The 16,731-nt window shown below is 36.1% G+C and overlaps 1 protein-coding gene across 1 annotated transcript in view; it reads right to left on the bottom strand.

The window, feature by feature from the left end:
- eif4g3b (eukaryotic translation initiation factor 4 gamma, 3b) overlaps nt 1–16,731 on the bottom strand; it is a 45,343-nt gene that overhangs the window by 19,359 nt on the left and 9,253 nt on the right. Inside the window, exons 2-15 of the mRNA XM_073822678.1 lie at nt 16,121–16,246; nt 12,372–12,462; nt 9,230–10,012; nt 9,071–9,150; nt 7,757–7,976; nt 7,544–7,668; nt 6,112–6,231; nt 4,676–4,831; nt 4,272–4,469; nt 2,905–3,051; nt 2,087–2,323; nt 1,447–1,551; nt 330–468; nt 105–193 (exon numbers count right to left, since the gene is read on the bottom strand). Coding sequence (XP_073678779.1) covers nt 105–193; nt 330–468; nt 1,447–1,551; nt 2,087–2,323; nt 2,905–3,051; nt 4,272–4,469; nt 4,676–4,831; nt 6,112–6,231; nt 7,544–7,668; nt 7,757–7,976; nt 9,071–9,150; nt 9,230–10,012; nt 12,372–12,462; nt 16,121–16,246 — 2,616 coding nt within the window. The remainder of the gene's footprint in view (nt 1–104; nt 194–329; nt 469–1,446; nt 1,552–2,086; nt 2,324–2,904; nt 3,052–4,271; nt 4,470–4,675; nt 4,832–6,111; nt 6,232–7,543; nt 7,669–7,756; nt 7,977–9,070; nt 9,151–9,229; nt 10,013–12,371; nt 12,463–16,120; nt 16,247–16,731) is intronic.

Below are 16,731 nucleotides of genomic sequence, written 5' to 3'. Positions count from 1 at the left end.
CGGAATGGCAGCTATATAATCTGTTACTAAAACTCAGTTATACTAGCCATTTTTAGACCTGACTAGAAAGAAAATGTGTTTTTAGTTTGCCATCTGGACTTTACCTTTGAGATCTTGGGAATCTTAGCGGGGTCTATTGTTCTGCTGTTCTTAGTCATAGGCACAGTGCTCCAGGTCTCCTCTCTCTGCACCACTGCAACATGAACAGAAAAAAAACGGTTGGAACAGAGTACAGCTGCTTCATCAGAGAGTGAAAAAAAGGAAAGGAGGCCCACAGGACTGAGTAAGCTGTAAAGAGGATTAGCCTATTGCAGAAGTCTCTTTCTGACCTGGTCTCCTCTTGTTGTCCTTGGACAGCAGTTGCTGGTGGACCTTCCTCTGTTCCTCCTGCTCTTCCAACTTTGCCTCTTTATGGATCTGCTCGATGGTCTTAGGGCCAAGGTCAGCTCTCCGAGACACCCAATTGTGCTGAAATGAAAAAATAAAATAAAATAAAAAATTATATATATATATATATATATATTTATATATATATATATATAAAACATTATTACACAATCCGAAGTTCAATAGGGTTCAAACTCAGCCACTCCACATCGTTGTATACATAATATTATTTTGGACTATGGGGGGGCCATTATTTCAATGACTTGAAATGGTTGCACTCGGTTAGCTACTGGCGCTACCTGTTGCTGTTTTTACCGCAACACAACTCGGAAAATATATACTGATACAATGACCACAGCTACTGAAAGAGCTTACAGGTCGCAATGAATATAAGCGCAGGTTTAAACCAAATACTGTACCATCAGTTTCTCCCCACAAGGAGTCTAAACACCACTGGATATATAATAAAATCCACACTGAGAAACTCCATCAGTGGCTGCGGCGTCATGACAAGCATCGGCATGTTCATATCCTGCCAGGATGGCATCTAGCGTTTCTTGTCTCTGCCATTTATAAGCTCTTTCAGTAGCTGTGCTATACAAAAAGCCTCAAAGGCATCAGGGCTAATGTGAACACAACAAAGACGCTGGTCTTTAGGAAGTTTTATTAATCCACAGGCATCTTCCCATTCTTTTCTCCTCTTCTTATTGCTAGGAAAGCAGTGAAGACTTACATTGCTTCTCTTGTTGCCCTTCGACTGAAAATTACAACCAAAAGCCGCGCAATGTGGCATCGTATCAGCATTTTATTTTCCGTTTCGCGGTAAAAATCGCAACAGGCGCCAGTAGCTCACAGAGTGCAGCTAATTTGTTTGAGTTTAAGCTTTTTGAGAAGTAGTTAATTCATTCCCTCATGCAAATAGATCTTAATAGACACAATCTTGTACCTCTGTCTTTATTTTTTGAATTTCAAACCAAATATTGCTTTTTTGGAGCACACAGTTACTGAAAAGGTTTCTTTAATCACTGTTTCAAAACAAACCAAAAACACAGAACTTACCAATCGCAGGTCAATAACATCCTGCAGCATGAACCGAATGCGTGATGAAGTTTTTCTCTCCTTTACTATCTTCTCCATCTGGTTAAAGTACTGATCCATTCGTGGCTAAAAAAGGAATAAGAAGAACCGTCTGTGAGATTCCCAAACTTTAAAAAAAGAACTTGAAAACATCAACAGACCCACATATACTATATAGTGGATTAATTTTTGCTCACATGAATTGGCATTTGTTTAGTTAAAGTAAAAAAAAAGTTCAACGAATGAAACAAGGATGAGTAAATAATGACATAATCCACATTTTTTTGGATGAACTATCCATTCAAGTGCATTAGGCACAACCCTCACAGTCTCAGCTAAATCTGAAGTGAGTTTTGGAAGCAGAGCACATTAAAATTACTCATTCGGGATGCATTTCCAAATAGCAGATGACATAGGCCAAAGAATACTAGTTCTTGCAGAACTCCACCACTGCAGAGCAAAAAGTGGCCAACACATTGATTTCTGTGTATATCTGCATTGAAATAAGAAACAGTCTCTATGCATTTTCATGGGATGCAGTGGCAATTAACAGATTTAGAAGGACAGTTGTTCTTAATGCCCATTAAAGAGAACATCCTCCCGATTAGGATAAACTGCTGACCTTAGCTTTCTCAAAGTCCAAATCCTTGCCAATAGTTGTGAGCAGCCGGCACAGGCACTCCAGTGACTCTTCATCGTGGTTTTTCAGCAACTTCACCACGCAGTCGTGCATGATGGCCTCTGTCAGCATTCGCAGCTTGAAGAGCTCGCCGATGAACTTTATGTTGCCAATGGAGCGTCTGCGGGCCTTATCTTTTGCCTCTTCTAGTTCCTCCTGCAGCATCTCCCGCTCGGTAGCCTGAGAGTGAGAATGAGAGAGAGGAAGAGCAGTCAGAAATGATCACTGTCTGCACTTATTGCTTGTGAAAAATAGAAGCATCCAGACTACAAGTAAAGATTATTTTCAGAAGTCATTATAGTAACTTTAAAGGGTTAGTTCACCCAAATTAAAATTCTGTCATTTCTGTTACTCACCCTCATGTCGTTCCAAACCTGTAAGACCTTTGTTCATCTTCAGAACACAAATTAAGGTATCTTTGATAAAATCTGAGAGCTTTTGTTTGCACACAAAAAGTATTCTTGTAGTGTCATAAAATTAAGGTTGAAGCAATGATGTCACATGAACTATTTTATCAATGTCCTTACTACCTTTCTGGGCCTTAAACGTGTCAGTTGCGTTGCTATCTATGGAGGGTCAAGAAAGCTCTTGGATTTCATCAAAATATCCTTATTTGTGTTTGAACTTATAATACTTATAAATGTTTAAATAATTATAAGAAACCTGAACCTTCTCATAGCAGTGTTATTTATATAATATACAGCATCTAGGCAATTTAAATAGCCTTTGATCCATTTATGAACAGTTTTAGTGTCACTTACTGAGGTAGCTGCCTCCAGCTCCCTGTGTTTCTTCTCGAAGGCATCGTCATCCACCTTGTCCTTCTCAAACTCTTTCTGACAGCGATTCAGAAGCAGCTTCCGGAAATTCACAGTGTTGTTGGGTTTATCCGTCATGGGCACTTTTAACTACAAACACATCATTTATTTAGATATGCACTTACCAAACTAAACACACTCAGTTTGCAATCTCCATTTGTTCCCGAAATCACAAATAAATAGGGATGTAACAATATAAAAATTCCACAATTCGACAATATCACAATACGATATTGCGATATTGTAAAAAAGACAAATGAAGACTTGGAAAAAAAAGAACATTTTGTACATTTTAAAGTTAAATTATACTATCTAATGCATTTTGAGAGTTCAAAATTAAGAGCTCCAACCCATGTTCTTAACTAAGAAAACTTAAGTCAGAAAAAAGTCAGTAAATTGACTTTTACCTGAACTTTAAAGAGGACTCAACCCTCTTTTTATTTGTGGCATACTGCATCAAAATTACATTCACACTGGTGTTTTAGAAGCCAAACAAATTAGAATATAATAACAATTTTATATTATTGTTATTCATATGACAGTAACAGCCATATATTGTAAAACAATTGCACTGTACAATAAATGAAAATGAATATTTCATAGGTATATTCTTTTTGCTTTACACTACAGCAGGGAAATTACAATACTTCTTTCCTAATTTCTACACTTGAAAGAGATGTTTTGCATTTTAAATGTAGTAATGTTACCCATTTAAACCGGTAGCTGTCAGCAATTCATACGGCACTTTTAAGCTTTTATTCTGACGGAAATGGCAGTAGAGCTTTTATTTTGACAGCTTCAGTAAAAACAGGCTTACAAAAACGCGTCTTACTACAAATCTAGTGAAAAGCTGTAATCATCCGCACCGAAAATAAAGCGTATCTGGTGGCCATTGTGTTCCCAAACTTGTGCTAAACTCATAAACATGCGTTAAATGAGTTCACTGCATTCACTGTGAACTGAGCCGTTCTGAGGTGCGGAAAACACTGGATCACGAGCTAATCACCTAAACAATGTGCTTTCGGTTTTAGTTCGTTTGACAGATACTATGCCAAAGCATAATGGCCCAAAACACATCTTTAAAGAATTTTTATGTTAGAATATTTTAAAAATCTACACTTGCCCCTCTATCGTATCGTCATGTGACCCTGATAATATCGAGACAGTTTTGCTATTGTGATACCAAGATATTGATAATATCGTTACATCCCTACAAATAAACATTTAAATAATTAATCAGTGATCTACTAAACTTGTATATCATTGATCATTGTGAACAGACCCCAGTTTTAGTGGAAAATCTGACTCACCGTGGCCAGACAGCTGCACATATTGCCATAGGCCACAGAGAAGCTGGGTTCATCAATGGCTTTTTCAAAAACCAGGTCTATGACACCCTTGAGCCGCTCCTCTGTGTCGATGGTGAGGTCAGTCACCTGCTTCATCAGCTGGTTGAACATCTGTGGCGTCAATTTGTTGAGAATACTACGCACTTTTCGGAAAAGATCCTGTAAAAATATCAATGAACATATTGCTGAATGTCCTCCAAGGCAACAAGCTCCATTTCCCCTCCATATTAGAGAAAGTAATGATGTAATAAATTATTTAATCATAGCTGAACATCTGGATACCACAGCAAGCTTTCTCTGTACTGCAAAATAGGGCCATCGGAAATGTGTATTTAGTTCTGGATGGCGTGAAAGTGCAGGAAGACCTGAGTTTTCTGGGCGTCTGGATCTTCAACGGCACTTTCCCGCTTCAGGCCAGGTTTCCAGGCGTTCTCTGTTGTCTTGAGCTGCACCTCATCATTCACCGTCACGTTTGTGATGATCTTGCGTCCGGGTGGTCGGCGCATGCTAACATTCAGCAGCTGAGGGAACAGAAATAATCATGTAGTACAAGCAGGAATAATAGGTATTTCTACGTGCGTATGTAAAGTAATATAAACTGAAAATGCTTTTATATGTATGTGAAGTATTAGAATTAAATTAAATTTAAGATAGAGTGCATAAATTACATTGTAGTTATGGTATTATATATTTATGGTAGTGTGAGATAACTAAAGGAATGTGCGACAAGGAAAAACATGATGTTAAAGTAATTTGAAAATGAACAGCTGATATTAATTTCTGTGTATCTAACAGCTTTAAATATTAATGTTTAGACCTAATTTAGTTTAGGCTCTTGTTCCCCTGATTTTTGTATGTGTGCTTACACACAATATTGGACGTACAGTCTAGGTCAAATGTTTACATCCCCCTTTAAATAAGAAGGATCATACAAAATGCTTGTTATTGTTTATTTAGTACTGACCTGAATAAGATATTTCACGTAAGAGACTTTACGTCTAGTCCACATAAGAAAATAATAGTTTAATTTATAAAAATGGCCCTGTTCAAAAGTTTACATCCCCTTGATTCTTAATACTGTGTTCTTAGCTGAATGATCCACAGCTGTGTTTTTTATTTTTTGTTTAGTGATAGTTGTTCATGAGTGCCTGAACATTTTAACTGCCTGCTGTTCTTCAGAAAAATCCTTCAGGTCCCACAAATTCTTTGGTTTTCCGGCATTTTTGTGAATTTTAACCCTTTCTAATATGACTGTATGATTTTGAGATCCATCTTTTTACACTGTGGGCAACTGAGGGACTCATATGCTCACTGAGATAGAAGATAGTTACATGTTTCCCAGAAGACAAAATAAGTTACATTTACCCTGATCTTTAAATTCAAATGAGTTTTCAAATTTTTGAAGAACAGCAGGCAGTTCATGAACAACTGTCACTAAAAAAAAAGCACAGCTGTGGATCATTCAGGTAACAACACAGTATTAAAAATCAAGGGATGTAAACTTTTGAACAAGGTCATTTTTATAAATTCAACTATTATTTTCTCTGGTGGACTATATGTAAACATCTTCTATGTGAAATATCTTATTCAGTGCAGTTTCTAAATAAAAAATAACATGCATTTTGTATGATCCCTCTTATTTTGGTAAAATAATGAACATTTTGCAGATTCTGAAAGGAGATGTAAACTTTTGACCTCAACTGTAGATTTGAACACAATAATTATTTGTACATTTTCTTAAGAGCGTACTATATTTTTTGTATGAGTGTGAGAGTAAGTTTGTGTGTTAGTTGGGACGAACCGGTGCGCCTCTGCCTCCTGGAATCTGTCTGCCAAAATCCGCAAATGCTGGCGTGAAGTCCGGGCCTCTGGAAATCACACGTGGGTCTACCGGCCGCATGGGCAGCTTATTTTGGTTAATCTGTTCAGTGAGGCAGAAACACATTAGGCTTCTCTTAAAGAACAACTTACCGCTCTGTACAAGAGCAGTAATGAGTTTTACAAGGATTTAACAGAAGGCCATAATCAGGTTACAATATCCCTTTATTCCCATAGTAGTCCATTTAATGGGGCGGTGCAAATTAATTATGGTGCAAGAGAAATTTCTATGGGAATTTTCAATTATTATCTTTAATAGACGTTACTTTGAAAACCATGATATATATGTTCAACCTAGGGCTGTCACAATTGTGTTCATTTAGTATAGTATAAGTAGAGAAGCCATTGTGTGTGGGTTTGTTCACATAAAAATGAAAATTGTATCAATAATTATTCGTTATGTCATTCCAAACCCATAAGACCTTCGTCCATCTTCAGAACACAAATTAAGATAGTTTTGATGAAATCTGAGAGCTTTCTGACCCTGCATAAACAGCAACGCAACTACCACATTCAAGGCCCAGAAAGGAAGTAAGGACATTGATAAAACAGTCTAAATGACATCAGTGATTCAACCATAATGTTATGAAGCTACGAGAATACTTTTTGTGCGCAAAGAAAACAAAAGTAAACACTTTATTTAACAATTTCTTTCCTTCCATGTCTGTCTTCAATGCACATTCACAAAAGTGCCACGACGCGGAAGTAGTGTTAATTCCATTAACAAAATCTATGACAAAAAATGTTTGTCAACAAAGCTTTTTCCCCTGACTAAAACAATAATGAAATCGAAAGAAATCGTTCTGTGATAATTATAGCTGTTTGCATGGCTTCTCAGTGAACTTCGGCTGTGTAGTAAATGGTGCTACATCTGAAAGCATGTGAAAATACCACATTTAATAACATGTTTTTGCTCCAAACTCACTTCATAACATCAGTTGAGTGTTTGAAATAAATCCTTCTGTGAGATTATGTGGCTTCTTACACAGAATAATATTTCATAGTATTCTAAGCAGAATTCATTTAGCCAGTATGTGTTCTGTCATCGATCTTAAAGGTGTATGACATCAAAGTACCCATTCACTGATCGGTCTGCTCAGCACCGCTTTAAGTCAAATACACCTAATGCCGTCTGCTGGACACTGATGTTACATGGACTATTTTACCAAAGTCCTTACTGCATTGCTGTCTATGCAGGGTCAGAAACTTTCAGATTTCATCAAAAATATCTTAATTTGTGTTTTTTGTGATTTGAAGCGACATGAGGGTGAGTAATTAATGACAATTTTTTTTATTTTCGTGCGAACTATCCCTTTAACCTTTTTAATGAACTGTCTGTGTATTGTAGGGCTGACCTTATCTAGAACAACATCAGAAATGGAAGGAAGCCCCTCTGGTTTCTGCACACATGCAGGCATGAATTGGAAGCCCAACAGGAAGTCTCTGTCGTACTGCTTCTTGCCATTCTTCTCTGCAGGCTCTGCAGAAAAGCAGAAACGCTTTCAGTGGTACAACCTGGCAGATACACACACGGGAAACTAGCGAAGGTTGTAGAGACATGGCCTTACGTGGCACTGCTTTGATCAGCGGCTCTTTGACTGCAGGCAGGTGGATGCTGTCACTGCTTTCGGTTTCTGAGGCGTGTTCGGCCCCGTTTCTCAGAGGCTCTAATTCCTGTTCTCCGTTCTCCTCAAGCACAGCTCCTGCTGACGGCCTCCTCTCCACCTCCACAGGAGGAGGACTGGGGCTCTCTGCAGCAGGTTCCATAGGGGGCTGATCCATGTCCTCCTACCAATCACACACACATTTTAAGCCAAACATAAACTAGTTTCAATATAAGCAACTGGATTTGTCAAATCACATTCACATTTTTTAAACACTACAAAGCTGCACATATGAGTGGCATGTTGAGACACATACAAACAAAAGCTGGTCTGGGTTTGTGTGTGTGTGTCTATATGGGCCACTCTACAAAATTGGTGCAAACTGCTGTCCCACAACCAAAAAAACACATTTAAAATAGATGTTTAGATGTTTATTCTATTATCTATTGAAACCCTCAATAATATTTAAAATATTAGTAAGCTTAGTATATATAAAAAAGTATAATTTATTGGGTACTGTCAATTAAGAGGTGGCTGTCCTGAACCATAACCCCTACATTTCAACTTATGAAAATGATGTTTGTATTTTTTCCATTGTGGTTTTAAAAGCTTTTTTTTTTAACTTATGCTTTTTTAATAAAATAGCAAGAAATATATATTTACAATCTAGATACAAACACAAACTTAATAGGTCAGTATAACCCTTCTAATTAAACTATTATCACTGTGTTTCGGTAGTGACAAATTTTGGGAGTGGATAAATATTCTAAAACTTGAAAACGCAATTTAAGAATTAACTGCACAATTACTAAAAATGTGTACCTTAAGTGTTATACAATTTGCATTCAAACTATTTTTTGGAAAAATACATTATTTTCAAGACACTTCCAACTATGACTTTGGAATAATTCTGTAGAATGGCCCATGGGGTGTTTCTTCTAAGAAGGGAAGGGAGACAGTGTCTCCTCAAAATAGATGAGAAAACAAATTGGTAGTAGTAAAATAAAACAACAGCAATATTACAAAATATAACATTAAGACATGTATAAATCACACATTTTTCCAAAGTAAAACTGTCTAACAATGTCACCAGCAGGTAAAGTTACAGCAAGAGTCCACGTCTTTCTCACCTCCCCTGAGCCCATTGGTTTTAACAGACCCCCTAAAGCATGCAATGAGTTTAGTGGGGGATAATTGAGAATAAATGGGGGAAAGTCACATAAGAGGAGGCAATGCATTAATATTAAGCCAAAAAGCACATATGCAAAATAATTTTACCTCTTTGTCTGGACACTGATCTTGCCCTACAGGCATGTCCTCTTTTGGCTTCTTCCAGGTCTTTGGTGCACTAGATGTAGCTGTACAAAGAAAAATGTGTTATTCGACCAACCCCCAAAACATGGCAATTCATCTCAGGTGTATATTACAACTGCTCACCTTGACTTGAGCTTTTTCTGGACTGCAAGAAGGGCTCGCCTCTCTTGTCCGGCAAGGCCTCGGTCTCCTTCCCTGTTTCTTTGAGCTCTGCTCCTGTAGAGGGTCTCTTGGCTAACCCTGTGGAAACCTGACTTGGGTGCGTGAGGCCTGGAGGAGGAGCAGGTGTGGTGGAGATAGCAGCAGTAGTAGAGGTGGAGAGGGAGAGGGATGGGGCGATGGGACATCCAGTGCTGTCTTCAGCAGGAGGCGAAGGACTATCCGCCTTTCCCACCGCAGACTCGGCCTCCAGCGCCGGTGTGATGGGCCTGGGCTCCGAGCTGGGGGACTGGGGCACGCTGGAAGTAGGCAGCAACGGAGAGACTTCCCTGGGTTGGGATTCCAAGTCTTCATTCGAAGGAGCAGCATTGGTGTCCGTCAGCCCATTGATGGCCTTTTCAGGCTGGGCCGGGGACGTAGACAGGCTCTGAGGTGAGGGCTGCTCTGAGGAGGATTTCTCTGGCTCAGAGCTTTCAGGTTCTGGTGTGATAGCTTTAGTGGGGCCGGGCTCAGCTAAAGGGCTCGGGGTGTCAGCTGACTCCACTGTTGAGGCAGGTACGGAAGGAGTCGGGGCTGTAGCTACACTTGAGGCTGTTTCTGGGCCGGAGGGGGGAAGCTCTGTTTTCTGTGGGGGAGAGGGCGCTTGGACTGGGCTGCTGGGATCTCTTCTCTCCAATGGAGTCTCTGGCTGTCGCAATCCAGGATATGCAGACCTTTGCGAGGCAAACTCTTGTTTTGGCTTGTCATCTAGAGCCATAAAGTAAAATGCATTAGAACTATATAAACAGACAGAGTAGGGTACTTAAAGGGATAGTTAAACCAAAAATGAAAATTCTGTCATTCATTTCTCACTCTCATGTCGTTCCAAACCCGTTAGACCTTTGTTCATCTTCGGATCTTTTGATGAAATTTGAGAGCTTTCTGATCCTCCATAAAGGTCCAGAAAGGTATCAAATACATCGACGGTATCAAAAGAAACCATCAGTGGTTCAACCATAATTTTATAAAGCTATGAGAACATTTTTGTGTGCAAAAAAACTAAAATAACTTTATTCACCAATTATTCTCCTCCGCGTCACCATTTTGGAGAGTACCACGATGCATGCGCATGCTTTCCTCTGAATGTACTCTGAAAAAGTATTCTTGTAGCTTCACAAAATTACGGTTGAACCACTGATGTCACATTAACTATTTTGTCGATGTTCTTGGTACCTTTCTGGACCTTAAACCTTGCTGGTCCCTTGCTGTCTATGAAGGGTCAGAAAGCTCTCGGATTTCATTAAAGTATCTTAATTTGTGTTCCGAAGACGAACAAAGGTCTCATGGGTTTGGAACAACATGAGGGTGAGTAATTAATCACAGAATTTTCATTTTTAGGTGAAATATCCCTTAAAAAAACAAATAAACATTGTGAATAAAAGGAAATCCTGAGAATATAGAAATTCATTTAACAGCATGCTCATGGGTTTGGTGACAACAATTCTTATTATACAGAATACATTTTTGTGATACATTTGATTTCCTAAAAGTATATGTGTGTGTGTATATATATATATATATATATATATATATATATATATATATATGGCAATATAAAAGAAAGCAACAACATAAAAGTGGTAATGTTAAGCTTTTCTAAGTATAAAAATTAAATAGTAAAATATACATTAAATATAAAAACTGAATTAAGAAATATCATCTAGAATATATTTGCAGTGATTTTGTTGGCAATATAAAAGCAAGCAACATCATGAAAGTGCTAATCATTATTAATCATTTATTAATAAATAAATTAATAAATAATGTATACATAATGAAAGTGCTGTAAACAATGAAAGTGCTGATCATAAACTTAATGTGATAGTTAAAAATTAAATACTAAAACAAAATTAAATTAATAAATAGATTAATTATAAAATAGCATATACAGTGTATTTTAAACTCTTTTCTGTAAATTAATAATAAAATATAATATAATAAAATAATACGTAAAATAAAAGCAAAATTTAAATGAACTAATACATATTTATTTGAATAATTAAATATAAATAAATAAGTACATGAATGAATGAATGAATTAATTAATTAATAAAGTCATATGCAATGTATTTGCTACAATTTAAAATATCTGTTTTCTATTTTAACATTTTAAAATAGACCCTTTAGAAATCATTCTAATATGCTAATTTGGTGCTCAAGAATCATTTCTTATTAATATCCATGTTAAAAACAGTTGGGCTGCTTAATATTTTTGTGAAAACCATAATACATCTTTTTTTTCCTTTCATGAATAAAGTGTTTTTGTAATGATGTGAATGCCTTTCGATCAATTTAATGTGTCCTTACTAAATCAAAGTATTAATTTCTTTAAAAAATAATAATATAATAAAAGTTACATATTTTATATTATTTATTTAAATAACAAAACAAAATATATTACAATACTATATAATAAAATAATGTTATATTTATTTAAATAATACAATATTAATAAATACATACCTGAATGAAAGAATAAATAAATAATGGAATATGCATTTGCAGTGATTCTGTTGGCTATATTATATATTATATATTATTATTTGTGCAGTAAACAGTATATGCTTTTTGAAGAACAGATTAGTGGTTCTCAACTGGTTTTGCGTCAGGACCCCGATTTTACACAGGACATGAAATACAAAAACTACACCTTCATGGTTTTAAAAACAAGGGCAAATGACATGCAAACCTGTGCAGGTCTGCCAATTGATAGATGCAAAAATGCATTAGAGATACAAGACGCTTTAGAGATGCTTTGACATCAACAACAAAAGATACGGGAAGTATTTTCTCCTCATCCTAAAAACTGATTTATTTTCTTATATATATATATATATATATAGATTAGAATATATTTGGTTAGTTGCATTTTATGAGACTGGAAGCCAGACCCTCAAAATTTACAAATGGCAGAGCCTGCTCTTACGACAAAAATAATGTGGATTATTTGCATTTAGGATTGTTTATTCCCTTCTGTCTATGATTCTCAGAACTCTCAGAACCCACCAGTTGAGGAGCACTGCTCTGAACCTTTGGTGAAAAGGTCACAATTGCTGCAAATCCTGACCTGTTTTCAAGTCGATGGCTGCAGGAAGGGACTGGGGGCTGTCCACGTTATACACGACGTGCCCGTGATCCGCTACCTGGCTGTTCAGCTGCTGGGATTTGAGGTAGAAAATGTGAGGATAATGAGGGTGTGGACATAAAAACTAGCAACAGAGAGACACAAGGCACAAGCACATATGCAGCACACAGACAGAGCAGGAAAAACAGAAAAACAAAAAGAATGGAGAAGAGGGAGAGGGGCAGAAATGAACGAAACATGGGGAGGAAAAGGGGAAAAGAGAGCAGAGGAGAGACGAACACTGTTAACGTTAAGGGAGAGAAGACAGAGGAAGTGTCAAAACATAGTGCTCCATCTACATGGACAGTGCCTTAGATTAGTTGGGTTTAAATCATTTACGCCAAAATCTCAAACAAATTATCCCTGTCCTAAATTTATAAGAGCTTTATATTTTCTTGTACATAGAAGAATTTATAATGTACACTACCGTTCAAAAGTTTGGGGTCAGTACATTTTTACTGTTTCTTTCTTTCTTTCTTTTATTTTTTAAAGAAATTAATACTTTTATTCACCAAGGATGTATTAAGTTAATAATTAAAAGTTTATTAAAAGTTAATAATAAATAATTTACATTGTTATAAAAATTGATATTTTGAATAAACACACTAACACTTTTTAAACTTGTTATTCATGACAGAATCCTAAAAAAAAAAAAAAACCGGAAGGTTCCAAAAAATATTTGGCAGCACAACTGTTGATATTATCCAACATTGATCATTCTAATAATAAATCAGCATATCAGAATGATTTCTGAAGGATCATGTGACACTTAAGACTGATAAAAATTCAGCTTTTCATCACAGGAATCAATTCTATTTTAATGTAAAAAAAAAAAAACACATTATTTTATATTGTAAAAACATTTTGCAACATTACTGTTTTTTTCTGTATTTTTAATCAAATAAATGCAGCCTTAATGAGCATAAGAGACTTCTTTAAAGACTATTACTGACCCCAAACTTTTGAACGGTAGTGTATATTGCAACTTAAATTTTAGATTTCATTATTGTTTTAAAGGATTAGTTAAAGGATTAGTTAACTTAACTTTAATTTACTCACCCCCATGTCATCCAAGATGTTCATGTCTTTCTTTCTTCAGTCGAAAAGAAATCAAGGTTTTTGAGGAAAACCTTCCAGGATTTTTCTCCATATAGTGGACTTCAATGGGAATCAACAGGTTGAAGGTCCAAATTGCAGTTTCAATCCAGCTTCAAATGGCTCTACGCAATCCTAGCCGAGGAATAAGGGTCTTATCTAGTGAAACAATTGGTTATTTTCTACAAAAAATAAAAAAATGATATACTTTAACCACTATTGCTCATCTTGCATTAGCCGGACCTCACGCATTACATAATCACGCACATGTGACGTAGATAGAAGTATCAACCCCGTTGTTTACAAAGCGAACTTGCAAAGAAAGTCATACAGCATTCACAAAAAAAGGTACAACAATGATGTCGGGCATTTACCTACCTTTTTGAACCAAAGTACACAGAAGAAGAACTAACCACGTGTGACTTTTTTTTTTTCAACATGATTAATGCAATGTGTGAAGTCGTAGATGTGATCACAGAGCTAGCGCAAGACGAGCATTAAGTATATAAATTTGTTTTTGTTTTTGTTTTTTAGAAAATTACTGATTATTTTGTTAGATAAGACCCTTATTCCTCAGCTGGAGCACTTTGAAGCTACACTGAAACTGCAATTTGGACCTTCAACCTGTTGATCCCCACTGAAGTCCACTATATGGAGAGAAATCCTGGAATGTTTTCTTCAAAAACCTTCATTACTTTTTGGCTTAAAAAAAGGCATGAACATCTTGGGGTAAGCAAATTATCAAGACATTTTTATTCTGGAAGTGAACTAATCCTTTAAAAGAAATGACTGGATTTTATTTGCAAACTATCAATTTAATCTATTGACATATACATTAAATTGATATACTTCATATACACACACTGTTTGAATAAAAGAGAAGCATTATGAATTATTTAATTTATATTTATGTGTACTGTGTAGCACTTTGCATAAAGAATATTGCTACAAATAAAGTAATGAATAAGCTAAAGGTGATAATAATAAGAAAAAATATAAAGATACAACGCAAATAAAATTATTCTTAACATATGTGACCCTGGACCACAAAACCAATCATAAGTAGCACAGGTATTTTTGAAGCAATAGCCAACAATACATTATACATTTTCTTTTATGCCAAAAATCATTAGGATATTAAGTAAAGATCTTTCATGAAGATATTTGGTCAATTTCCTACCATAAATATATAAAAATTACATTTTTGATTAGTAATATGCATTGCTAAGAACTTCATTTAGACAACTTTAGCGATTGAATCCAGAATCCAGCTTTTTAAATAGTTGTATTTCAGCCAAATATTGTCCTATCCGAACAAACCATACATCGAAAGCTTTTTTATTGAGCTTACCAGATTTCAATTTCAAAAAGTAAACCTTATGACTGGTTTTGGGGTTCAACGTCACATATATTAAATGACTAACAAATTTAAAAAGTTTGGGGTTGGTAAGATTCTTTGAAATATTTTTGAAAATATTCTCTTATGCTCACCAAGGCTGCATTTATTTGATAAAACATACAGTAAAACCATACTATTAAAAACTATTACTACAGATTTCTATTTTAACATTTAAAATGTATATTTCCCATTACTTCAGTCATCAGTGTCACATGATCCTTCAGAAATCATTCTAATTAGTGGATTTCAAGAAAAATTTCTGATTACTATCAATGTTGAAAACAGCTGTGCTGCTTAATATTTTAGTGGAAACCATGATACATCTTTTTTCAGAAGTTGTTTTGTAATAATGTAAATGCTTTTGGTAGGTTTTTTGATTAATTTAATGTGTCCTTACTGAATCAAAGTACTATTTTTTATTATATAATAAAAAAAACCTAATGAATAAATTTAAAATAAATTAATCACACATTTTTAGATTTTAGATCTAAAATACCTTATTGAACTACTTTTTTCTTCCTGTTAAAATACATTTCATAAAATATTTTTCTATCACTTTTGACACAGACCCCCCCCCCCCCCCCCCCCCCCCCCCCCCCCCTTTGCAGTCTGTGAACCCTACTTTGAAAACCCTGTTTTATATTAGGCACAGTGAGGACAAGAGATATTGTAGAGTGTGAAGATGAGGAGTCACTGTAAAAGGAACACACAGGGATCAGGATGACACAAACAATCATGAGGCAGGACTACAACACGCATGACAAAATGTGAAGATTGAAACTTTTTAACAGTTTTTAAATAAGCATTTATTGACTTTTCTATAAGGAAAAAAAGTTTCAAGACTATTCAGAGTTCCTCATTAAAAGTGCATAGTATAAAATTTGTGTCTTGTGGGTAAAAGATCAAACTCTTAAGTAAAGGTGCTGACCCACGGACATAAGCTGTGGCTTTAGATAAGAAGATAAACTCCTGATTATAAAGGAATGGAAACTTTGGCAGTCTGGCTACAAAGTCAGTTGCTATGGTGTTCAGACTGGATTTTACCATGTTGCTATGCAGTTACTAGGGTGTTCTGGATGGTTGCTTACTGGCTCAAGTCTACAGAGCTCATTCCCAAGGCTCAGAATTTAAAAAGGAAGCAATATCAAGCTAAATCTGTATGTGGGCATGATTTGGTCTCTGCCATTTGCCATCTTACCTGTGGAGGTGTAGGAGTGGAGGAGGGCCGTCCCACAGGCGGGGTTGGGTTCCGACTTCCGCCCACCCCTGATAATATCTCGTCTGTCACATCCTTGCCGCCCTGGTTGGGGTCTCGGATGCGGATCTTGGAGGACAATAAAGAGACAGAGAATTAAATGATAAAGCATCAGAAGCATCATCTACTTTCTGTTCTGCATTTCTTAAACCTTGTTAGTTTCTCAATACAAATTTTCTCAAGGTACTACGGATTTCAGTTTACATACTGCTATCCATCTTATTCTTCAACGCGGAAGTAAGATTATGGGCGAGACTTCCAGTTCATTAGCCTCTTCAGGAAAACAAGAACAGTGCAGTAAATGGTAAAGCTGTTTGCACTACAAACCAGTGTGTTCATAATTAAGATGATACATTAAAAATAATATGGGAAGACACACCAAATTACAGTCTCAAGCTGCAAAACGAACTGTTTTGTACAGCTGAACATAGGTGGAAGTGGATGAGACTGGAAGTCAGACCCATAAAATTTACAAATGGTAAATCCAGCTCTTATGAGAAAAATAGGGTGGATAAAGATACTCAATGAAGACACTCACTGTTTTCTTTTCCCTC

The sequence above is a fragment of the Garra rufa genome, chromosome 18, assembly GCF_049309525.1.
Source record: "Garra rufa chromosome 18, GarRuf1.0, whole genome shotgun sequence".
NCBI classification, from domain to species: domain Eukaryota; kingdom Metazoa; phylum Chordata; class Actinopteri; order Cypriniformes; family Cyprinidae; genus Garra; species Garra rufa.
Note: the sequence above shows the minus strand (reverse complement) of the source record. Positions and strands in the feature narration are given on the sequence as shown.